General features: G+C 48.9%; 1 protein-coding gene across 1 annotated transcript in view; it reads left to right on the top strand.

Annotated features, from left to right (window-relative positions):
- MPRIP (myosin phosphatase Rho interacting protein) overlaps window positions 1-26,198 on the top strand; it is a 564,937-nt gene that overhangs the window by 377,925 nt on the left and 160,814 nt on the right. Inside the window, exon 19 of the mRNA XM_086940861.1 lies at window positions 14,776-14,862. Coding sequence (XP_086796987.1) covers window positions 14,776-14,862 — 87 coding nt within the window. The remainder of the gene's footprint in view (window positions 1-14,775; window positions 14,863-26,198) is intronic.

The raw sequence follows: 26,198 nt of genomic DNA, 5'->3' as shown, positions 1-26,198 counted from the left end.
CAAGACTATACAACAGTGGTCAATAGCAAATAACTTCACAACTCTACTATTAAAAGCCTTCTTAAGGAATCAGATCCCCCAGTAGGAAATCATTATAAAGGTGGTGTATTGAAATGGAGGAAAACCACATTGCTAGAAGGTTAAAATGCAAACACAATTTACCAAACAGGAGAACACACTGTTTTTTCCACCACATAAATTTGTGCTTTTAATATGGAGCTCACCTTGAAATGTAGTTGAAAATGTTGCCACCAATGGTGCTTTCTAGGGTTTCTGACCACAGGGTGAAAGCACTCAAGGTCAACGTTTTGTACAGCACTACAAAACCCCTTAGTGATTATATTGACAATGAACCAAGATCTGAATCGTTCTGCTTTGTAAAAGATGTATAATACACAAGACATTACAGGGAAGAAAAAAGATTTTATTGCTTTCTGGGTATTCCCATTTGAGCGATCTTAATATTGAGCACAGTGGCACCCACAATCCTGGCTCCAGTGTAAGAAGATTGCGGTCTAGCAAAATCCAAGCAGAATCAACATTCTAACATGTTCCTTTAGACCGTGAGAGAAAGCAACACTTTCATTATAGCTAGAGGACGCAGGAGAAGACAGAGCAAAACCCCAGTCATCTGCTAAAATGGGAAGCAAGTATGATCTCCCCGAACTACATCTCCTTTATATCTGTACATTGCTGTAATGGAAAGAGTTGAACCTTTGTGCTTTTCATGTTTATGAATCTTTCTTGTATTTTAATGTGATTCATACATTCATACTAGACAAACCCTATTGCTCTTTAAGTTTAAGGCTTTTTGATCAAACATGCAGTATCCATATTTTTATGGTCACTTTTTATGGTAGTTCATTGTACATTCGAATACCATAAAGATATATAGGGCAGAATGTGATTAAGATGAAGGGGGGGGGCTCCATGTAATGTTGGATGCCACGTTTTGAGTAAGGTATTTTGTGACTTAAGTTTGGGGCTCAAGAAGTTTCTAGTCCTTAGTATTTTTACTACATTGTAGAGCGGGATCTAAAATGAAAGGGGAGATGAAAAAGATGCATAATTGAATATTATATCACAAAACAAGATTTGATAAATGAGTTAACAATATTGCTATTAATTGGTATGATAAAAAATTTAGAAAATCACTCCAACCTGTGCATTTCCTATATGGAATTGGTAAGGAATTAGCATTAAGACATTAGCTCATTGTATAGGTTCTGAGCATGGCAGACTGGACTGAATAGTAATGATATAGTTGGTAGAGACATCTTGTGAAATAATGAGAGCCAATCCAGGTTCTCATCCAGGGGATACTCATCAATAGTCATAATCTATGAATTATCCCCGCCCATGTGCGGGATCCCGGAGCATATAGAAAATACATATAAATATATATGTATATATATGTGAAACATATATTTGCAGCCTAAAAAACATTTTCCAACTGGCAAAATTGCCGCAAAATTACATAAATTAGCATACATACAGTAGTACTCTTCCAAACCCTAAGGAAGAAAGAGAGCAGAAAAACATTTGTATACAACAATGCTTTATTGCCATAGGAAAACCTGTAATTGCAGGCATTTGCCAGTAGGCTGCAGTAGAGTATAAAGCAAACAGAGAAAACTGACACCTTGCCTTTAAGGCATTAGAGTAGGGGTACCGTGCCTTTAAGACCTGAAGGCAACCCCCTGCTCCCATGGTGCACCACAGGTGACAGTTGGGTCAGTTCTTTTTTCCGGCTCCTTCTGTGAGGATCCTGGAGCTTGAGCTCTTCAGTTTTCAACTGAAATTGGTTTTTTGAGAGAGTTTTCTCAAATTATTCGACATTTTTTGATTAAATAAGGCTTCTGATTTATTTTTCTGTGGTAACCCATAGGAATTTCCTGTCAGAATGCCTGCTCTTTTTAGGAAATGTCCTTCTTGTGACAAAAAGATGGCTCTGAATGATCCACACTCTGTGTGTATTGTGTGCCTTCCATCTTCACACATTCCTGATCAGTGCCATCATTGTAGAAAATTTAAAAGTCGGAATCTTCGCGACAGGGAGAGGATTCGACTTCATGCCATGCAGGAGATGGACAAGAGTCACCAGGTGGGTGCTTCCACAGCCCCTAGATCGTCTCCTACAAGCAAGCATGTCCAAAAACTGCGTCATTCCACCTCTCCTGTCTCCAGAAAGAGGAAAGAAGGTCGAAGATCTCCGTCGACGTCGAGGACGCCGTCGAAAAGGCCCAGATCATCTTCACGACGTCGAAGATCTCCGCCGCAGTCAAGTAAGTCGGCGTCGAGGCACCATGCTTCGGGCTCGAAGTCCATGACTGCTAAGTCTCCGTCGACGTCGAGGCTTCCGTCGACGTCGAGACACTCTCCGCCCCCCCGGGAGGGGTCGGCGTCGAGAGTTAGGACGGCATCTAGGTCGCCGCTGGCTAGCGGGCCGCCGTCGAGAGGGACTGTCAGATCCCACCCTTCGACGTCAAGGAGACGCCAGGAAAGGTCGCCGTCGACGCGACGTCGAGGAAGATCATCGTCGAGACGACGTCGAGAAACGTCGTCGACTCGACGTCATGAAGTACCTCCACCTGATCGACGTCGAGGAAGATCGACGTCGAGGTCGCTGGATCGACGTCGAGGCTCTCAACATCGCTCAACGCCGTTAGTCACCCAGACTTTGTCGACGTCGAGGATTTCGCCGTCGAGGGATAAGGTGACGGCAGAGGTGGAGTCACCTGGTTCAAAGTCTTCTCGAGGAAAATCGTCATCGCCTGGCTTGAATATTGTGCAGGTTTCACCAGAATCTACGCCCAAATCAGCGGGCAGCTTGATTTCTCATCCTCAAGGGGCTGTATCTGGACAGAGTAGTCCGGGCTCGGATTACTCCCGTACATATTCCCCTTCTAAGGCGAAGAGACCAGCTAGATCTCCTCGGAGCCCCAGGAGGTCACCCAGACCGAGATCGCGAGTCAGATCACGTTCTCCAGTGCGGTCAAAGACACCTGTCAGATCCAAATCTCCAGTCAGGCCAAGACCAAGGTCCAAATCGCCAGTCAGGCCAAGACCAAGGTCCAAATCTCCAGTCAGGCCAAGACCAAGGTCCAAATCTCCAGTCAGACCAAGACCAAGGTCTCCTTCAAGACATCGTTCTAGGTCTCGGGACAGTCACAGCAGGAATCGTGACAGGTCCCATAGGAGACGGCGTACAAGATCTTCCACAAGGTCGTCATCGACTAGGTCTTCTTACCGAGATTACTCTCCGACCTATTCCTCTACGCCACCTTCCTGAGTCTCTCCAATTGATGACCTCGCGACTTTCTCAGACGTTCTGGTCAGAGGAGCAACAAAGCTTAATAGCACGCTGAACACTCCAGTGGTTCCATCTTCTGTGATCTTTGATACCCTCCGTCATCGTACAGCGCCCAGGCCTCTACTGCCCCTGGTCCCTGGACTCCTAGAACCAGCTATGGCTACATTTCTCACACCAGCAGTGGTGGGATCTGTTCCATCTCGGATAGCCAAAAAGTATAAGGCCCCTGCAGAGGATCCCTTGTTCCTCAGATCGGATCCTCCTGCGGATTCTATCATTGTGGCGGCTGCCATGAAGTCCCATGCAGGCTCTACGTCTTCCTCAGTACCACCTGAAAAAGATAGCAAGCTTATGGACTCTTTTGGAAGGAAGGTATGCAACACCTCTTCTTCCTTTATGAAGGTGGTGAGTGCCTCTGCCTTACTTGGAAGGTACGACAGGTCTCTTTGGGACTCCCTGACTCGCTTTACAGACAAACTCCCCAAGGAAGATCGCCAAGATTTTCTGGAGACTTTGCAGGAGGGAGGCCTGGTAGCCAATCAAGTCATTAGCGCCGCAGTTGATGCCTCTGACCTTGCAGCTCATGGCTACTCAAGTGGCATTTGTTCCCGTCGTTCAGCCTGGCTCCGCCTGACAGGGCTCAAACCAGATGCCCAGAAGAAGATTTTGAATTTGCCCTTCAATGGGAAATCTCTGTTTGGTCCACACACGGACGACGAAATGTCCAAAATGAAAGCTGAAATGGACACCGTCAAAGCTGTGGGATTAGAAAAGAGCAAGGAGTTCAAGAAACGCTTTCGCCAAGGTGACAGGAAGGCCTTCCAACAGAGGGTTCAAACCCCTCCGTGGCAAACCCAGTCGCAACAGAAGACGCAGTTCCATCAGCGTCGTCCTGGCAGAGGAAGAGGTGGCAATACCAGACAGCAGTTCAACTCAAAGCAACCTCCTAAGCCCTGAGCCATTGCTCCTCCACGTCTGTTCACCACTCCGGTGGGAGGGAGTGTTTCTCATCATCTGACAGAGTGGGAATCCATTACAAGAGACAGATGGGTGCTGAGTATTGTGCAGCATGGTTACTTGCTGAGGTTCAAATCCCCTCCTCCTCAGCTGTTTCCCCAATTGCAACATCTTCCACGTTACAAGACTCAATTGCTAAAAGACAAAGTCTCCGTCCTTCTAGAGAAAATGGCCATAGAGGAGGTTCCCTCAATTCACAGAAATCAGGGAGTGTACTCCCGATATTTCCTGGTTCAAAAACGAGGAACTGTCAAAGACCCATTCTAGACCTTCGAAGGTTAAACAAGTTCATACGAAAAGAAAAGTTCCGTATGCTTGCCCTGCACCAGATCTTCCCACATCTACACCAGGGGGACTGGATGTGTGCCATCGACTTGCAGGACGCCTACTTCCACATACCAGTGTCAATCAAACATCGGAAGTTTCTAAGATTTCAGATCGGACGTCGTCACTACCAATATCGAGTACTGCCGTTTGGCCTGAAATCTGCACCTCGGACATTCTCAAAATGCATGGCGGTGGTGGCGGCTTTTCTCCGCAAAAGAAAGATCTTTGTCTATCCATATCTAGACGATTGGTTGTTGAAGAGCTCCACTCCGTCTCTGCTTCAGAACCATCTCTCGTTCTGCCTCAAACTGATGAAGTCGTTGGGTCTTCACGTCAATCTGAAGAAATCAGTTCTCAACCCTTCCCAGCGGATCCACTACCTGGGTGCTTCTCTGGACTCACTTCAGGCAAGCGTGTGTCCTTCGGAGGAGAGGTTGTCATCTATGCTCCTGAAGGCTCGCCTTCTTCTGGACAATCAGGCCCCCACAGCCAGACAAGTGTCCTCTCTGCTGGGATCGATGGCATCATGCATTTACATTGTGCCCAATGCTCGCGTTCACATGAGACCTCTACAACAAGCCCTCGAAGATCAGTGGTCTCAAAGATCGGATCAGTGGGAAGACCGAGTCATGCTTCCTCAAGGAGCCAGGGACTCGATCAGATGGTGATTGAAACGATCCAATCTTCTACGAGGAGTTCCATTTCATCGTCCTCCTCCTTCTCAGTCAATTGTCACGGATGCCTCCCTCCAAGGCTGGGGTGCTCACATGGACCAACTCCAAGTTCAAGGCCTTTGGTCCGAGGTAGAGCAAGGCTACCATATAAACTTCCTGGAGCTTCGAGCAGTCCATCTTGCTCTCAAGTCTCTTTATCCTGCCCTGCGCACCAACCACCTCCAGATTCAGACGGACAACACAACAACTATGTTCTATCTGAACAAGCAGGGAGGCACAAGGTCAAGAGTCTTGTCTCTGGAAGCACAAGCCATCTGGCACTGGCTCCTAGCAAGAGGCCTGTCCATCGTGGCAGTTCATCTACCAGGAATTCAAAACGTCCAAGCAGACTGCCTCAGCAGAATCTTCGTCGAAGCGCACGATTGGGTGCTCAACGAGGAAGTGGCTCAAGAGGTTTTTCGGTGTTGGGGCGTACCAGACGTAGACCTGTTCGCAGACGCGGACAACGCAAAATGCCCCGTCTTCGCGTCCAGGTTCCCCCAACAGGGATCACTGGGGAATGGCCTTTTGATCAGCTGGTCTCAAACGTTACTCTACGCCTTTCCCCCCCTGCCTCTGATCCCGGCAGTGATCCAGAAGTTCTACAGGACCAACACCAGAATGATCCTGATAGCACCAGAGTGGCCACGCCAGTGGTGGTACCCCGATCTTCTTCAGATGTCGGAGGTTCCTCACCGGCGCCTACCATGCCGTCCAGACTTGCTGACCAAAGACCAGGGGAAGGTGTTGCACCCCAACCTTCCTTCCCTTCGCTTGACGGCATGGCTCCTGAGGTCATCCAGTATGGACATCTAGACCTCCCAGCAGACTGCATAACTATTCTTAAAGAATCGAAGCGACCCTCCACTAGGAAGTCTTACGCTTTCAAGTGGAAGAGGTTTTTTATATGGTGTCGTGAGCATTCTCTTGACCCGGTACATGGCCAAGAGCAGGTGATTCTTCCATACCTATTGCATTTAGCAAGATCAGGCTTGAAATATCCCTCCATCAGGGTTCATTTAGCTGCCATCACAGCATATAGGAAGTCTCCTAATCAGACATCTTTCTTCCTTATGCCTGTAGTTAAAGATTTCCTAGAAGGTCTGAAAAAGGTTTTCCCACCGGTGAGGTCCCCCTCCCCTCCCTGGGAACTTAATGTTGTACTGACTAAGCTGATGAGTGCTCCTTTCGAGCCTATTCATAAGGCCTCTTTGCAGCACTTGACCTAGAAAGCTGCCTTTTTAGTGGCGATTACATCTACCCGTAGGGTCAGTGAAATCCAGGCCTTGTGTTGCAAGGAACCTTACACGGTTTTTCATGCTAATAGGGTGGTTTTAAGAACGCACCCAAGTTTCCTGCCTAAGGTGGTTTCAGACTTTCATATCAACCAGTCTATTACCTTACCTACATTTTTCCCAAATCCTTCCACTCCCCCGGAGAGATCATTACACTCCCTTGATCTCCGGAGGGTCTTGAAGTTCTACTTGTCAAAAACCCTGCCTCTGAGAAAGTCTGACCGGCTTTTTGTTAACTATGGCAATACTAATACTGGCCTGTCAGCTTCCAAAAGGTCAATTTCTCGCTGATTGTCTCCTGTATAGCTTTTGCTTATCAGCTAGCTAACAAGACTTTGCAGGGTAAACCACATGCACATTCTACTAGAGGGAAAGCTTCCACTACAGCTCTCCTTCGTAATGTTCCTATTTCTGAAATTTGTAAAGCGGCAACTTGGCGGTCTGTTCATACCTTTACCCGCCATTATTGCCTGGACTCAGATACACAGGCCGATGCCAGAGTAGGGCAGGCCTCTTTAACCGCATCGCTGCTGCGGCGATTTTTGCGGTATGCTGCATTTTTCGTTATCCCGCTTTACATGACGAGCTCAGCTCGTCATCAGCACACGACACCCGTGGCTGATGACGAGCTGAGCTCGTCATCAGCATCGAAAGGGTTAAGGAACTTATTTGCATAAGATGTATTTGCAATATATGTCTTAATTGTTCTGTGAAGTTTTTATACTTCTTGCTCGTCCGCGAGACTTTGGGTATGAGCTTGCTAATCTATTCATAGATTGACTATTGATGAGTATCCCCTGGATGAGAAGGATTAGTTACTTACCTGTAATCCTAGTTCTCATCCAGGGGTATACTCATCAAAGTCATATGCTCCCGCCCACCTCCCCGGACGAGCAGAGTTACAAAGTTGTGAGATGTTTATTATGGATCTCCTCAGGTGTTATTCACCTCCAAAAAGAACTGACCCAACTGTCACCTGTGGTGCACCATGGGAGCAGGGGGTTGCCTTCAGGTCTTAAAGGCACGGCACCCCTACTCTAATGCCTTAAAGGCAAGGTGTCAGTTTTCTCTGTTTGCTTTATACTCTACTGCAGCCTACTGGCAAATGCCTGCAATTACAGGTTTTCCTATGGCAATAAAGCATTGTTGTATACAAATGTTTTTCTGCTCTCTTTCTTCCTTAGGGTTTGGAAGAGTACTACTGTATGCATGCTAATTTATGTAAATTTGCGGCAATTTTGCCAGTTGGAAAATGTTTTTTAGGCTGCAAATATATGTGTTCGAGGCATATGGGCTGCAGATGGTACATTATGAATAGATCGCCATCTGGTGTTGGGCTCGGATGATTGCACTTTGTTTTTCTCTTGGAGAGTCTTTTGTATTTTGGTGACTCCTCCCTTAGTTGGTAGTGCGCATGGGCATCGGCTCCATCCTTAGATTGTTTTTTTCCGCCATCGGGTTCGGATGAAGATCGAGACGCTCCAGATCAACTTCTGAAGAAAGTGATTTTTCGGCGCGTATTCCCTTTCCAATTCGACGGTATTGTTAGCGAACGCGTTCTTTTCCATTCCGACGCGTTACAAATTCAAAATAGAAGAGAAAAACTTGGATCTACGTCGAGGAACAAGAGACCTTTCTCGGCGCAGTCAAGCCCGGAGTCCATGGAAAGGACTCCATTCAAAAAATGTCCATCGTGTGGTGCTAAGTTCCCACACAAGGACCTACACGAGGTGTGCAACCTCTGCCTATCGCCTGAACACGAATCCAGGGACTGCGAAGCCTGCGCAGCATTCTCCTCCAAGCTAACGATCAGAAATCGTCGAGCTCGAAGGCACGAGGCTTCCAGAATGCAGGCGGAGGCGATCCCGGAGCTGTTCGGAGACGAACAAATCGAGGAAGAAGAGGACCAGTCGGGGTCGGAAGGGGACCAGTCGGAGGTTGAAGAACTCTTCGAGCAACAAACCGTGAGTGACGACGTCCCCTTACCGAAAAACCGACCCCGTGCGGTAACGACCCCGCCCTCGGGCCCGGTCAAATCGCTGAAAAAAGTTTCCGACGCCCCGCCTTCGGGCCCGGCAACGAAACCGAAACTGAAACCGAAACACTCGGAATCCCACCACGTCGGATCCGAGAAAAGGGCGTCATCGACTTCGACACCGAGGCGGCATATAAAGGAGAGCTCGGTATCGAAACATTCCATGTCGAAAAAGAAATATGATGTATCGCCCAAAAGACACTCGATACCCAAAAAGTCGGAATCGAGCAGACATTCGGTGTCGAAACCAGAAAGATCTGAGGATCGAAAACAAAAACAGCTCTCGGAACCAGGACCCTCGGTACCGATTCAAGAGCAACAAACAGATCCCAAGCAAAAGATCTTGTTTATTGACCCACAAACTGGGAAAGTGGTCACGAAGAAGAGAAAGAGTGAACAGTCAGAAGATAAACCTCTTCCTCCAAAAAAGAGAACAATGGGGACGAACATAACTCCTCCTGCTTCTCCTCGTCCTAAAGACACACCCTCTTCTCCTATTCCTCACAATAGGCCACATATTCCTACACCCTCCACACCAAGACCAGCTACACCTCAGTCAGATGTAGACAGTGATATAGGGGAGGGAGAACCTCAAGGGGATGACGAATCTATCCAGGATGAGGAAGATCCATGGGAAAATTACGATGTAGGGTCAGATGAGGACAACGACCCAGAGCTATACCCCTCAAAGCCTTCACCACCTGATGATAACACAGGTTTTGTGCAGCTCATTAATAGGGCAGCAAAATATCACAAACTAGATATGCACACAGAACCTCAGATAGAGGATTTCTTGTTAGAGACTCTACCTAGTGCACAGAGAACATCAGGTACTCTTCCTATGCTAAAGGGTCTTCTCACTCACACAGAAGAAATATTCGAAAACCCAGTGAGAGCCAGGGTGTTAAACCCAAGAATCGATAAAAAATATAAAGCGGCTCCAAAGGACCCAATATTTATTAGAGGGCATGTACCTCTAGACTCGCTGGTGGTCTCAACCGCTCGTAAGAGAGCAAACTCATTATCTACAGGAGAGGCTCCTCCACCAGATAAAGAGTCGAAGTTAATAGATGCATCAGGCAAGAGAGTAGCATCACAGGCAGCAAATAGCTGGCGTATAGCTAATACACAAGCTCTACTCGCACGTTACGACAGGGCACATTACGATGAGTTAGAAAAACTTCTCACACATCTTCCAAAAGAACATCAAAAGAAGGCAGACCAATTAATTCAGGAAGGTAAAATAATAACTAATACTTCCATTAAGTGTGCGTTAGACGCAGCAGACACTGCAGCAAGGTCTATTAACACTAGTGTCATGCTAAGAAGGCACGCATGGCTCAGAATCTCAGGATTCAAACAAGAAGTTCAAACAGCCCTACTGAACAGACCATTTGATCAGAAGACATTGTTCGGTTCAAGTACAGACGAGACATTAGAAAAGATGAAAAAGGATACAGAAACGGCTAAGTCAATGGGAGCATTGCAACAGCCAACGCACAGAGGTTCCTTTCGTAGATCCACCTATAGAGGGGGCTCAAAAAACACAGGAACAAATCAGCAATCCACATCTTTCACACCAACATCACCCAGAGGTAATTCAAGAGGTAATTACAGAGGTAACAACAATAAGGGTAGAGGCCGCGGAAATAATAACAACCGCAACGCCTCAACACCAAAACAGTGACTTCATAGATCTCCCCCCAGACCACATAACACCGGTCGGGGGACGTCTATCACAGTTCCTACCTGTCTGGGAAGACATCACGTCAGACAAGTGGGTGAGACAAATTATCCAACATGGTTATTGCCTAGAACTCACAGCTACCCCGCCAAACATCCCCCCCAAACAGCGCCCAATGAGTCAGGATCATTTGACATTGTTAAGGGAAGAAGTGCTAGCACTTCTACAAAAGCATGCAATAGAGAAGGTCCCAAAGGATCAACAAGGAACAGGAGTATACTCTCTATACTTCCTGATCCCCAAAAAGGACGGGTCCCTACGACCAATATTAGACCTCAGACCTCTCAATGCTTACATAAATTCGGAGCACTTCCACATGGTCACGCTCCAACAAGTACTCCCTTTACTGAAGCAAGGGGACTTTCTTTCTACACTGGATCTAAAAGACGCTTACTTTCATATCCCAATTCACAAAGCCCACAGAAAATACCTAAGGTTTGTGTTAGAAGGACAACACTACCAGTTCAAGGTCCTTCCGTTCGGTGTCACAACAGCACCGAGAGTTTTCACAAAATGCCTAGCTGTGGTGGCAGCACACCTAAGAAGACAACAAATACATGTCTTCCCATACTTGGACGATTGGCTAATAAAGGCCAAATCCAAGGAAGAATGTCTTCACAACACACAGAAGACAATTCAACTGCTGCACCACCTAGGGTTTACGGTGAACTACAAAAAATCACACCTGCAACCAAACCAGATCCAGCAATACCTGGGGGCTACAGTAGACACAGAAAAGGCAATAGCATACCCCAACCCAATCAGAGTACAGACAATGGTCGGGTTAATACAAAAATTTCAACCACAACACTCACTACCAGCACGAGTGTTTATGCAACTATTAGGCATGATGTCCTCTTGCATACTGCTAATACCACATGCCAGACTACAAATGCGCCCACTACAAGAGTGTCTAGCGACACAGTGGAATCAGGCTCAAGGTCAGATTACAGATCTGGTGTTGGTAAACGACCGGACGTATCGCTCTCTGAAGTGGTGGAACACAGAAAACATTTCCAAAGGACGGTCGTTCCTAGAGCCAGTTCCACAAGTAATAATAACAGCGGACGCATCGCTCTCCGGATGGGGAGCGCATATGGACAAATACACAGTACAGGGGAAGTGGAGTGCGCAGCAAAAGAAGCTGCACATCAACTACCTAGAACTGTTAGCAATATTTCTAGCACTAAAAGCTTTCCAAATGCAAATAACAAACAAGGCAGTCCTGATCAGAACAGACAACATGACTGCAATGTATTATATTCAAAAACAGGGGGGGACACACTCTCTCCAACTGTCCAAACTAGCACAGGACATATGGAGATGGGCCATTCCTCAAAAAATCTACCTGTTAGCGGAACACCTACCAGGAATTCAAAATCAAATAGCAGACATCCTAAGCAGACAGTCAGAGCAAGTTCACGAATGGGAACTGCACGACCAAATACTACAGCCATTCTTCCAAAAATGGGGACAACCAGAGATAGATCTGTTTGCAAATCATCAAAACGCAAAATGCAAACAATTCGCATCCAGGTACCCACACCAAAGGTCCCAGGGCAATGCACTGTGGATAAATTGGTCCAACAAATTTGCTTACGCGTTCCCTCCTCTACCACTAATGCCACTACTGGTGAGGAAACTGCAGCAGCACTCAATGACAATGATACTAGTGGCACCCACGTGGGCAAGACAGCCGTGGTTCACCACGCTGCTACAACTCTCACAAGTACCACATCAAAAGCTAAGATTATTACCCATGCATCTTACACAGAACCATGGAGAAATAATGCACCCAGATCCCAAACAACTGAACCTAGCGATCTGGCTCCTGAGGTCATAGAGTTTGGGTATTTAGATTTACCACCAGAATGCATGGAAATCATTAAACAGGCAAGACGTCCTACCACCAGAGCATGCTATGCAGCAAAGTGGAAGAGGTTTGCTATACACTGTAACAGTAAGCACATCAACCCTCTGGACGCATCCACTAAACAAATCATTTGCTACTTATTACACTTACAACAATGTAATCTAGCATATACATCTATTAGGGTTCATCTAGCAGCCATAGCGGCGTACCTACAAAACAGACAACACCTGTCATTGTTTAAAGTACCAGCAATTAAAGCTTTCATGGAAGGACTCAAAAGAGTCATTCCACCAAGAAGACCACCTTCCCCAGTCTGGAATCTCAACATAGTGCTTACCAGACTAATGGGGCCACCCTTTGAACCTATGCATAGGTGTGAAATACAATTCCTCACATGGAAGGTGGCCTTCCTCATAGCTATCACGTCACTTAGAAGAGTAAGTGAACTGCAGGCTTTTACGATTCAGGAACCATTTATGCAGCTACACCAAAATAAAGTGGTTCTTAGAACAAACCCAAAATTCTTACCAAAGGTTATTTCAGCATTCCACATCAATCAGTCAGTGGAATTACCGGTTTTCTTTCCAAAACCACAAACAGTAGCGGAAAGAGCCCTACATACACTGGATGTTAGGAGGGCCATATTGTACTATATAGAGAGAACACAAACTTTCAGAAAGACAAAACAGCTATTTGTTGCGTTTTCTCCCACACATAAAGGCAATCCCATCTCCAAGGCGGGCATTGCCAGGTGGATTGTAAAATGCATTCAAATATGCTACTTAAAAGCAAAGAGAACATTAACTGTTCCTCCTAGAGCTCACTCTACACGTAAACTAGGAGCATCTATGGCATTTCTGGGAAACATTCCACTAGATGACATATGCAAAGCGGCTACCTGGGTTACACCGCACACTTTCACAAAACACTATTGTGTAGATGTGCACACAACACAACAAGCTAGAGTGGGACAAGCAGTATTAAAAACATTGTTTCAGACAGTTGCAACAGACACGGGCGACCACCGCTAGGGAGAGAACTGCTGTATAGTCTATTCATAATGTACCATCTGCAGCCCATATGCCTCGAACGGAATATGCTACTTACCAGTATGCATCTGTTCTTGGCATAGAGGGCTGCAGAGTGGTACATGCCCTCCCAGCCTCCCCGGAAACCTGTGTCTGTTCCAACACTATCTTATTTAGATACACTTACATGGGCACTCTTATCTGTATTCTACTATACTACTCCATCTAACCCTACTATGGCAAAACAATCTAAGGATGGAGCCGATGCCCATGCGCACTACCAACTAAGGGAGGAGTCACCAAAATACAAAAGACTCTCCAAGAGAAAAACAAAGTGCAATCATCCGAGCCCAACACCAGATGGCGATCTATTCATAATGTACCACTCTGCAGCCCTCTATGCCAAGAACAGATGCATACTGGTAAGTAGCATATTCCTTCACATATATATACATATATATTTATATGTATTTTCTATATGCTCCGGGATCCCGCACATGGGCGGGGATAATTCATAGATTATGACTTTGATGAGTATACCCCTGGATGAGAACTAGGATTACAGGTAAGTAACTAATCCATATAGGTTAGGTAATTACTATTTCATCAAACCCACATACTATCATCATCAGCAGCAGAATGAATCTTTTCTGTAGATTGATACGGAACCTTGAAGTCCAGCAACTATGAAAAACAGTTTTTAAAGAGTTTAACCTTAAGTAGCTTGTTGGAATCCAGGCTTGGTGCGGGGTGATGCAAGCCTTCAGATGATCAATATCATTGAAATGAAACTCTTTCTCATATGTGCATTTCTTGACCTTGATATACTTGTCAGCCGTGAATAAGTCAAGTGGTTTTGTTAGGCAATTAAAAATGATAGCAGAGAGCACTGCTCTTAGATGTACATTACAGGGATTATTTCCCATCTAGAAGGATTAATTTAGACTAACTGTTGTCTTGGGTTAGGCAGGGTGTGCATCATTTAAGATGGTGCCTCTGAAGCCTACATGTTCTGTGAGGGCATTGAGCTGGTTCGGGTGGTCGACTAAAATTAATGCAGCCAAGAGGGCTTGTTTATCAATAACACTGTTTGCAATAATGTTAATTTACCATACCTATATACAGGCTTTCTTAATTATTTTGAAATATACCCTTAGTTTCAAATATAATATTAATTGTAATGTCATTTAAATCTTTATTATCCCATGGGGTTAGTAGTCCAAACGTAAGCATTCTTTTAATGGTAATTCAGATACTTCGTTAATAAGGACCACCTGAAGGGGAAACTAGAACAAACCTCCTCTAGTGAATCTTTTACTTTGAGGAGTGGAACTTCTGTGCCGTCTGAGCTTACCTTGATGTACAGCAGAAAGTGCATTGCAGGTGGCGTTATATTTGCATGTAAGTGAACATTGTTTATTATATTTTAGGTCCTGTTGCGGGTCAAGGAATCCGAAATACAGTATCAGAAGCAAGAAATAAGTTCTCTTAAGGATGAATTACAGAGCGCACTTCGGGTAAGACCAAAAGCCTGATATGAGATTTGAGATATAGCTAACACTCTTCACAGAAAATCTTACCTTCATTAGTGTTCAACGCCCCACATAATGTTTAGAAACAGGTACATCAGCCCAGTGCGCTGAAAATGTATCCAGTCAGCACAAAGCTAATATTCAGTGTTATAATAGATCAAAGAAACAATGTGAAAGTTAATAAGATCATTTTGAAAGTTTGAGTAAAGTCATAAAACGCCATATTGTCCCCTAAAACATGTATATTCTTCCACTCTCCTTAGAACTTAAGGACTGAACGACATGAGAACAAAGTATAGGAAGGTTAATCACTCAATTGCGAAAGGAGGTATATGAAAGTTGCATGTGGATTGTAGGAAGCTAGCTTTTTATGTAGTATACCAAAACGAGAAAGACCAGACAACACTTATTGGTTTACAGGGCTCAAATTAGTAATCCCAAATGCTTTGTTTTCTGGTAGTGTGGGCAAGAGGTTTATGCTGATCAGAGTGTTGTGTAATTGCTTTTGTTGAACACACACAGAGTCAGTAAATGAGGCACACACTCAAGAAAAATCTCGAGACTAATTTAGACAAAAGAACTTAGTTAATGGGTAACACCTTTCAGACATTTCTTCAATGCATTGTAAAACATCTTTGGAATCCCCGCTTCGAGCCCGTTCCCACACATATCCAGCAGTAAATGTCCCCCACCCCAGTCTCAGCAGGTGATTGCTATCGCGCAGCTGGGCATTACGGCAGGAGCTGAAATATGCGCAATCAGTCGGATCTCTTGGGGTCGTGGCATTGATTAATTCCAGCCCCTTTGATGGGAGGCGAGATCTTACTGTTCGGGGGCAATAAACTGTATCCGCAGGGGTTGGTTATGGCCTGGGATCGGATCAAACAGCCAGATGCAGGGGAGGGGGTTAACAAAGGGGCTTTTTCGTGCATGAGGGATGAAAGGGCATGTGGGTTTGGCACGGGAAGTGGCTCCAGGGCAGTGTCGCGCTGAGGATGCTTTATGACTCTAGCGTGTGTGCTTGGGGACTGCCAGCGTGCGGGGGATGATGCGGGGGATGATAGCGAGGTCAGGGAGACGTGTAGGTGATCGGCAATGTACGAAATGGCAACGGTATCTTAAAATGGCTGCTGCTTACTCGCTCGTAGAGGCCTAAGTTGGACAAGATGGCGCCGGTAATGTTCACATCGTAATCTAATTTTTAACAAGCTCACATGCTTTTCATACACTAGAAAGCGGTGGCTAACCTGTAGTGGTTGTAGTAATTTGAAACAGTGTGTTCGAGGCATATGAGCTATAGAATACATACTTGTGCATAGATCACCATCTGGTGTTGTGCTCGGATGTTTGCACTTTTTTGTTGTCTTGGATGAAGTGTTTGTATTCACAAGGTAGGTGACTCCTCCTTTGGACAATAGTGCACGCAGGCATCGACTCAATCCTTAGATTCTTTTTTTTAGCCATCGGGTTCGGATGTGACTTGCTGCGGTTCGGTACTGTGTTTCCAACCCTTTTTGACGCGCAACCCATCAACATTCGACGGTATTGTTTTGTTCGCGTGCCCTTCGATGCGCTAACCTTAAAATCTTCGATTCCGGTCTTCGACGCAGGCCGTTGGGCCTGTCTGCGCCATTCGGCCCTATGGCTAATGGAAAGGACTCCATTTAAAAAATGCCCCCAGTGTGGAGCTAAATTTCCACACAGTGACCACCACAAGGTCTGCAACCTTTGCCTGTCACCAGGACACGAGGAAAGGGATTGCCAGACCTGCGCCTCTTTTTGCTCCAAAAAGACTATCCATAATCACCGGGCTTAACGACACGTTATGGCTCAACAGGCCGCACCGGTGCCACACGACATTTTCGACGAAGGCCCCCATATTGCAGGGGATTCGGAGGAGCTCGACATAGTCTCTGAAGCTGATGATTCCGAATCCGATGACCACATTACTCCAGGTCAACGAGTACAAAAAACGTCCATACCCCTGCCCCATCCAATAAACAGAAGGCTCCGGTCGAAACTTCGCCTGAAGACCTAGGTCTTGACTGAATAAAATTTCAGATGCCCCGCCTCCTGGCCCGGTTCTGAATACAAGGGAAAAGTCTTCCAGCGGCTTGGGACTGAGCAAGCTGCATTATGGTACCCATAAAACACCTTCGGTACCGAAATCAGGGACACACCCTAGTCCCGTTACACACAAAAAGGCCTCGGTATAAAAATCTTCGGCACTGAAAGACTATAAGGCCTCGGAACCGAATAAACACCAAAAACCTTTGGATCTGAAGAAGATTTCTGACTTGACACCGAAGCCAAAGGAGCCCAAGACCCCTCCTACGGCCCCAGGGCCCAAATCAAAACCACACTCGGAACCGAAAAAATCGGCGCCAAAAGGAGACCACAAGCAGGAGAACTGTTTTGGCCAGATCCTATTGATTCGAAACAAAAGACATTACATCTTGACCCTAAAACAGGTCATATTGTCAATATCCCAGCAAAAAAGAGGACATTGGATTCCTCACAGACTCCTGAGGTGCCTGTGAAGAAAAGAGACTTTGTAACTTCACCCATAAGACACTCTTCTCCTATTCTTCCTACCAAACCTTTGTCTCATACAAACTCTCCTAGACTCTCTCCGATACTTCTATACTCACAGGATGAGGATGATCTCGGGGACAGGGGTAGACACAATAAGGATCCTTTAGATGACCGTGATGATAACACTACTCCACCACAGAATACATGGGAAATGTACAACAATTCCATAGATCCTTAAGACATTCCTGATCAGGATGTATATCCATCTAGGCCACCCCCTCCAATCTAGGTTTTAGTCAGCTTATTAATAGGGGTTGAACTACATTCAGACCCCATGGACGAAGATTTCATTTGCTCAGTCACAAAAATCAATACATACATTACCCATGCTTAAAGGTGTCATTAAACACGCTCCAGACATATTTAAAGACCCTGTCAGGACCAGGATTCTCAATCCTCAGATTGATAAAAAGTACAAACCTGCCACTAACGATCCCATTTACATAAAAGGACAACTCCCTTTAGATTCTTTGGTAGTATCAAATGCAAGAAAACACGCTAATTTCCAAACCTCTGGTGATGCTACACCTCCAGACAAAGAGTCTAAACTGCTAGACGCATCAGGCAAACGAGTTGCCTCCCAAGCAGCCAATCACTGGAGAATAGCTAATGCACAAGCACTGCTTGCCAGATATGACAGGCCTCCCTATGATGAGCTTGAAGATCTTATTCAACATTTACCTGACCAATACAAAGCCAAGGCCAACGATCTGGTCCAAGAGGGCAAGTTAAATGCATCTATCAATTGTGTCCTCGATGCCTCACGTTTGGTAGCGATGCTTGGCAAGCAAGCCTGATAACACTCTGCTGTAGCAGCCTTCTATTCTAATAAACAACCCCTCTGAGATACTAGTTTTTCACGCCTCTTGTAGCCTACACTTAAGTGACACGCCTGGGAGGGTGGTGCGGGAGCAGTTTAATTGGAATTGGGAATTTCCCAATGGTCGCAACTACTCATCGTGATGACTATGCAGTGTCTGAAATTTTGGCATGGACATCATTTGCAATGCGCCCTACATAATCTAATTTGCACTGTGACTTTACTGCCTATCTGGGGTATGTAACCGAAACCCCCTTTTTGGATGTATGGAAAATCAATAAAATGTGTTTTAAAAAAATCAAATGTGCCCTCGATGCAGTAGACACTGCATCTAGATCTGTCAACACCAGTGCCTTACTTCGCAGACATGCATGGTTGCGCATTTCTGTTTTTTTTTTCACAACTGCATTTATTAAATGTTTAGGCATAGCATATGTACAGTTCTCCACAATCAGGAGGACACTGTCAGTGGCAAACATATAGCAGGATGGATACATAGCCTAAACGCTTAAATCGCCCCCCTCCCACACCCCCTTACCCCGCCAACTACCCCAAAACCCCCCACTGCCCACCCCTTATCCCACCCTAACCCAGCGCACATGTTCACTTTCAGCTGCAGTATACAGTTAGAGCACAGTAGGCATCAAATACCCTCCTAGGCCCCGAGGTCACCATCGGCAGGCAATCCATCATCTAAGTCAATTGGGGGCTCCAAGGTCAACCCCCTGTAATCCGCCCACCGCTTCCAGATCTTGTAGTGTTTCCGGGGGCATCCCCTGGCCTCAAACACTGGCAATTCTAACCCCATGAGAAAGTCCAAGCCCGCTTTCCAGGCGCTAAGTGGGGAAGCACGGTCGCTCTTCCATGCCCTCGCCAGATCCCGCTTAGCCACGACTAGGCCCAGCAACAGGAGGTGACGCATGTAAATGTTCCCACCTACATTCTCCAGGACATGCAGAAGACCCAACCTGGGCGTACGAGGAAGGTCCCACCCCAGTACCTCTGACAAAAATTCCACACCCCATTCCAGAATCGGGTCAGACCCACACAGGACCACACAGTATGTAGCAGCGTGCCCCTCTCAGTCCCACAGCGCAGGCATTCCGGGGTAGCAATGAGGCCAGCCTTCCACAGTCTCTCTCTGGTGTTATAGGCCCTATGTAGGTATTTGAACTGTATGAACTTGAGTCGCACAGCTATGGCAGCCCCACGGGGGGACTCCAGGGCCTCCCTCCAGTCATCCTCATCCAAAGGGCCAATATCCGTCTCCCAGGAGGGCTTCAACGACAGGAGAGAAGAGGAGCAATGAGTGACAAGTGTTTGGTATGTTTTGGAGACTTTCTTATCCCCCAGATCTCCCATGAAGAGCTTAGCTTCCACAGGGCTAAATTCAGGAGGTTGGTCTAGCCCCACCAGACTCGGTGTAAGTGCATGACGGAATTGTTGATATTTAAAGAATTGGGTCGTGGGCATATTGAATTTGGAGCTGAGGTCTTGAAAGGATTTGAGGGTAGTCCCAGTAAGAACATGACCAAGTGACGAAATCCCAATGGAGTCCCAGCCATCAAACCCCGACAGCGAGGCCAGTGCGGGGAGCTGTCCATTGTGCCATAGTGGGGTTTCCGCTGTCAGCCTACCCCACCAGCCCATGCGGCGCAGCACCTGTCTCCAGATCATGAAGACCACCTGAGTGACCTGCGGCAATTTCTTCTGCCGCCCGGCCGAGTACAACAGCCTATGTAGCGTGGCATCACCCATCAAGAAGTGTTCCAGTGCGTATGCTGGGTCGTTGTGATCGCCGTACCACCACTCGTTCAGAACCAACAAGTGGGAGGCCTGATAGTAGGACAGAAGGTCCGATGTAGCCAGACCTCCACAGTACGTGGAAAAGAAGCAAGTCCGCAGCGCCACCCTGGAAGCACCCCCCGCCCACAGAAAGCGGCCCAGTACTGAATTTACTCGACTGAACCACTGTGGGTCGATCCTATGTGGATGGTTCTGCAGTTGGTACAGGAGCCGTGGGAGGGCGACCATTTTAAAGATTGCGGACCTGCCATAGATATTAAGAGGCATGCGAGACCAGGTTTTGATGTCCGATTGAACTCTGTCCCACACCGGCAGCACGTTGCGCTCCCATGCAATTGCGGCAGACTCAGACAGGAAGACTCCTAGGTATTTTAGACCACCGACTCTCCGCCCAGCACCCACAGGGTCGATTTGCGCGTGTTGAGGAAGAGTCCCGAGACTTCTCCAAAGATACGCATTATTTCCAATATTCGAGGGCCAGAGCGGTTAAGATCAGTCATAAAGAAGAGGACATCGTCCGCATATAACGCGATTCTGTCCGAGAGTCCCGCCCCCCACACAAAGCCACGAAGCTGTGCATCGATGCGCACCCACGCGGCCAACGGTTCCATGGCCAGTGCAAAGAGGTAAGGGGATAGGGAGCATCCCTGTCGGGTCCCCCTGGCAACTGGGAATTTCTCCGAGATCGCCCCTGAGATACGCACCGAAGCGGTGATGTCCGTGTATAGCAGCCTAACATATGAAACAAACACCGGGCCCAGGTTGAGGCGCGGCAAAAGGGCGAAGAGGTACGTCCAGCTGACCGAGTCGAACGCCCTGTCGATGTCTGCCAGCAGTAGCGCTGCCCGTTCTCCAGTCGCCCCCATAGCGTCCACCGCCGCCCGTGCACGTCTGATGTTGTGTCGTGTCGCCCTATGCGGCAATGAGCCCGCTTGATCCGGGTGAACCAAGTCTGCGACATATGGGAGAAGGCGGTTCGCCAGCGCTTTGGCCAATAATTTGGCTTCAAAGTTGAGCAAAGATATGGGGCGATATGACTCATGTCGGTCGGGGGGCCAACCCGACTTCTGAAAAACTACAATTTCAGCCTGACGCCAGTCCGCCGGCAAGCTACCACGTTCCCGTGCTGCCTCCAACGCCCGCCTATAGTGCGGTCCTAGCAGCAGGTGGAATTTCTTGTAAAATTCACTGGGGAATCCACTCGGTCCGGGCGCCTTACCTGTGTTGAGTTGCCCCAGCGCATCTCCCAGTTCCTCCGCCGTCAAGGGGAGGTCTAGGGCTTTCCTGGCATCGTCTGATATCGCACGGGGGAAGGTCAGCGATGAACTTGTCAATCGCATCCGGTGGGAGACTGTCCCGGGGAGCATATTGCTCCGCATAGTAGCCGGCAAAGCTCGCCGCAAGAGTCGCAGGGTCCGTTATGACGGTCCCCTCCCCATCGGTGAGGCCCGGTAGAGTGATCGGCTGCAGAGTTTGTTGACACAGCCTATGGAGCATGGTGCAGGACTTATCGCCCCACTGGTAAACCCTGCTCCGTGTGGCCAGCCACGCTTGTCTAGCCTCATCCATTAAGACCGAGGCATAGGATTGCTGCGCTTGCAGGAGCAGTCGTATAGCCACTCCATCACCGTCCGCCTGACACCGTCTCTCCAACACCTCCACCCGTGCCGCAGCCGCGACAGTGGCCTCTTGGCGACTACGACGGGCAGCAGCACACCATGCAATGTCAATGCCTCTCAGAGTAGGCTTCATGGCCTCCCAGACCGTCACTCCACCTACTCCCTCCGCCAGATTCTCCTGCCAGTAGTGGGCAATCGCGCTGCGCATATGTTGTGTATAGTCTGCCTGCTGGAGATGCCACGAGGACATCCGCCACCGGAATGGCTGGCGTGTCTTGCGCAATTCGATCCGTATCACGACAGGGGAGTGGTCAGATAGCCCCCGAGGCTGAATTGCGGCCTGCTTCACCCTGTCAAGGAAGGCTCCCGGTACAAACACACAGTCCAGCCGCGAGAAGGAGCCATGCACAGCAGACACATACGTGTACTCACGCGTCCTGGCATGCAAGTGTCTCCAGGCATCCACCCAGCCCAACCCGTCAATCATCGCTTTTAACCGTGTAGGGGAGGTCGCCGCCACAGTCCCCTGCGACCTCCTTCGGTCCAGGTACACATCCACAACATTGTTCCAGTCACCACCTATCACGGCCAAGGAGTCTGGGATCTCGGCCCACAATTCAAACAGTCTCTCTGCCAAGGACCATTGTAGAGGGGGGGGCATACACACTGCCAAACACCACCGGCTCCGTTCCAACCATGCCCTTAACAAACACATACCGACCCTGGGGATCAAGCCAGTGACGCTCGTGGGTATAAGACAGCCTCCGATGGATAAGAATGGCCACCCCCCTCGAGCCCCTGGAAAACCCTGCTTGAAATACTTGATGGTAACCAAATCGCTGTAAGCTCAGCGCCTTTGTCCCCAGCATATGCGTCTCTTGTAATAGCATCACATCAGCTGAGTCCCTCTTACCCCAGCGCAAGACTGCCCCACGCTTAATTTTGTCCAACATCCCCCTGACATTCCAACTTAATATTCGCATAGAATCACCAGCGAGTTCCTGCCTTGAGATATCAACCATTGTCCCGATGGAAAAGTCTCTGAGGACCCCAGGACCCAGCCCAGGCACCCAACACCATATTCATCAATGCAGCAGAAATCACGTGCACCCCCCTCAAAACACCCTCCACCCCCCGTCCCTTCCCTCCAACACTGCTCCCCCAACTGCCCAACACCCGTTCCCCACCCCCCACCCCTATACCTCATGAAACGCTGAAGTACCTGTCGCGGCATGGGGAGCTTCGGGCCCAAAACAGAGCTCCCAAAGCCAACCATACCAATGGATCCCAACTACTCCCCCCAACTAACAGGACCTTCCCTCAGGGCCACCCCCCTACCGTGGGAGGACTAGGCCGCCCTACAGGTCAGTACCCCGAACCCCATTGTACCACAGTTTTCGGAACTCCGGTAGAACGAGGCAGTCAGACACCTCCAGTATTGCTCCCCTTGATCCAAACCAAGGTCCAGGTCACACCGCACCAGATGCTATCCGCCCGACCGATGGAGCAGCCACACCGGGCCCTCCGCGGAGACCATCAATGGATAAGGGTTAAGTAAGGAAGGCTGAACTCCCATGGTGCTCAGTTCTCTTTCCCCGACTGATCGGTGTCGGGCTGCGTCCCATCCGGGAGGCCACTGCGGGACAGGGAGCGTCTTCGTGACCGAGATTTCCTGTGTCGTTTGCCCCTGACGGCAGAGTCGCCCCTCTCCTGCGACGATCCACGCGACGGTCCAGAGCCCAGGCCCGGCTGGGCGTTCGGTCGGAACCTGACCGTCTCATCCGTCCACCTGAACACTGCCTCCGGGGTATCAAAGAAGTGGGTCTTGGATTGAAAGACGACTCTAAGGCGGGCCGGGTACAGCAATGAATATTGGATCTTCAGACCACGCAGTTTGGCCTTCGCCGCCAGGAAGGAATGGCGCTGCTGCTGTACCTGTTTGGTATAGTCTGGGAAGATCATAATCTTGTGATTATCAAACAGCAGAGTCTCTTTGGCCCTCGCTTCCTGGAGTATAGTGTCTCTATCGTGGAAGTTCAGGATTTTAGCTATGACCGGCCGAGGCCGTTCTCCCACCGGCGGTTTCTGCGTCAGGGCTCTATGTGCGCGCTCCACTACAAAGCAGCGCGACAAGACGTCCGGGGGAAGCCAGCTCTCTAGCCACCGTGTCAGGAATGCATCCATGGGCCCCTTCTCGCAGTCCTCTGGAAAGCCCACGAATCGTAGGTTATTCCTGCGCGCTCGCCCTTCTGCGTCCTCAACGGGGAGCACCAGCCCTTTTTGGATCCTGTCCATCTCCGCCACTTTCTGTTGCAGGGTGCCTACATCACCCTCCACTCCCGTGATCCTGGTCTCGGTCTCCGCGATGCGAGCGACTGCGTTGCGGAGATCTTGTCGTAGTAGCATGACATCAGCTCCCACCGTGCCGATTTTAGTGTCTAACATGTCCCTTGATTGTGTGATGGCTGCCATCAGGGCCGCGTTGTCGGGTCCCGTGCTCTGGCCACCCCCGGAGGCCCCGGACCCCCCGCTGGGTCCAGTAAATTTGTCAATCGGTCCTTGCTTGGCGGAACCATTACCACCCCCGCCTCTGGTCATGGTCATGATGGTTTAGGCGGGCTGCTCCGTGCCCGTGGCAGACCCTCCACTCACCGCAGTTCAAATCCAAAGTCCACTCGGAGGGCCTAGACCCACTGAAGCCAAGGCCGGGAGGCCCGCAGGGCGCTCGGCCACACCGGACCGCCACTACCGAACACCTCCAATGTCCAGGCACCCAGCGAGCAGATGCCACTGTTGTCACTCGAGCCAGGGCCACAGCAAAACCCCCGACCCCGGGCCTCAGGCAGGGCACCCCCGCCCCAACAAGAATTGCTGCACTAGATCCGACCCCTCACCTTCACGGGGTCACGAAACTCCAGGCCCCGGCCCACCGGCTCCACACCGGCCGCCGCCGCCGTCTCTACAGCTCCGCACACCCGCCTATATCCGTGGGTCAGGACGGGCACAGCAGGGCACTCTAGCACAGGGTGACCAGGCGACGCTGTGTCTCTGGGCCACCCCGGCCCCCAGTCCGGTCCCAGCACAGAAAGGGCGAGGTAGGCTCCTAGGCTACGCGAGCCGCCTCGCTAGTATATCCAGCAGAGAAGCACTCCCCAAGATGGCGCGAGCACCACACTGCTTCCCGAGCCACAGGTCTCTTCGCGCCCGGGGGCCACACTGCAGGGGCCCACACACTCAAGCTATCGGGCAGAGCGTGCCCCACCTTGCGCCGATGGTCCGCCTCCAGCTCCGACTCAGCGATGGCCACCGGCAGCCCAGGGGGACCCGACTGGTTCCCCGGTCCGTGGAGTCCGCCGCTGATACCGATTCTTCACAGCTCCCAACAGCGTCGGTGCTCTCCAGGCGGCAGGAAGCTCCGCTGCCCTCTCTCCGGCCGCCGTCTGCCAACCATCCACCGGAACACGGGGCCTGCGGCGAGCAAGCCGGCCGACGGTCAGAGCCTCCGGCTGGGATCAGCTCAAAATCGAGGCCCCGACTCTCCCCGCGGCAGGTAGACCCAGGGGGTGCCGCCGCCGCCAATCACACCGGCCAGGGACCAGGGACCCCAAAAGTGGCACCGGAGAGTGCACCCAGTCCACTACTGCCGCAGAAGTCGCTGTGTGGCCAATGTTAGGTTCGGGGGTCAGGATAAATGTAAAAATTAATGACGGGCCAGCGGGAGCTCCGCCATTATCGCCCTCGTAGCCACGCCCCCGCATTTCTGGTTTTAAATAAGATGTGCAAACAACTATCTTAAATCGGCCGTTCGATCAAGAACCCCTCTTTGGCCCAGCTGTGGAAACAGCTTTAGGGAAAATGAAAAAAGATACAGACACTGCAAAATCCATGGGAGCATTACAATGTCAAACACCACAAGGTTCCTTTCGTCGCGCCTTTTATAGGGGTGGATCCAAAAACATTAGCACAGACACTACTTCCTCCTCCTACAAGAGTCCCACACAAACATCCCCCAACAAGGCACATTTCAGAGGTGGGTACAGAGGAAATAATAACAATGGTAGAGGCCGAGGTAACAACAACCGAACCTCCCCTACTACCAAACAATGACTTCCCTCCTCTCCCTCCCATTCTACTCTGGTCGTGGAAGACTCTCACAGTTCCTACCTGTCTGGAACTCCATCACTACAGACAGGTGGATAAGACAAATTATCCAGTATCGTTACTTCCGGGAACTTACCTCAACTCCCCCAACCATACTGCCCAACAACGTCCAATGTCCACGGAACTTCTAACACTCCTGAAACAGGAAGTTCTCTCAATTCTTATAAAACAGGCAATAGAACCAGTTCCCCTTCAGCATCAAGGCACAGGGTTTTACTCCCTCTTTTTTTCTCATCCCCCAAAAAGACCGTACTCTCAGACCAATACTGGACCTCAGACCTTTGAATATCTACATACAATCAGACCTCTTTCATATGGTC

Source organism: Lissotriton vulgaris, chromosome 10 (assembly GCF_964263255.1).
Source record: "Lissotriton vulgaris chromosome 10, aLisVul1.2, whole genome shotgun sequence".
In the NCBI taxonomy this organism is placed as follows: domain Eukaryota; kingdom Metazoa; phylum Chordata; class Amphibia; order Caudata; family Salamandridae; genus Lissotriton; species Lissotriton vulgaris.
Note: the sequence above shows the minus strand (reverse complement) of the source record. Positions and strands in the feature narration are given on the sequence as shown.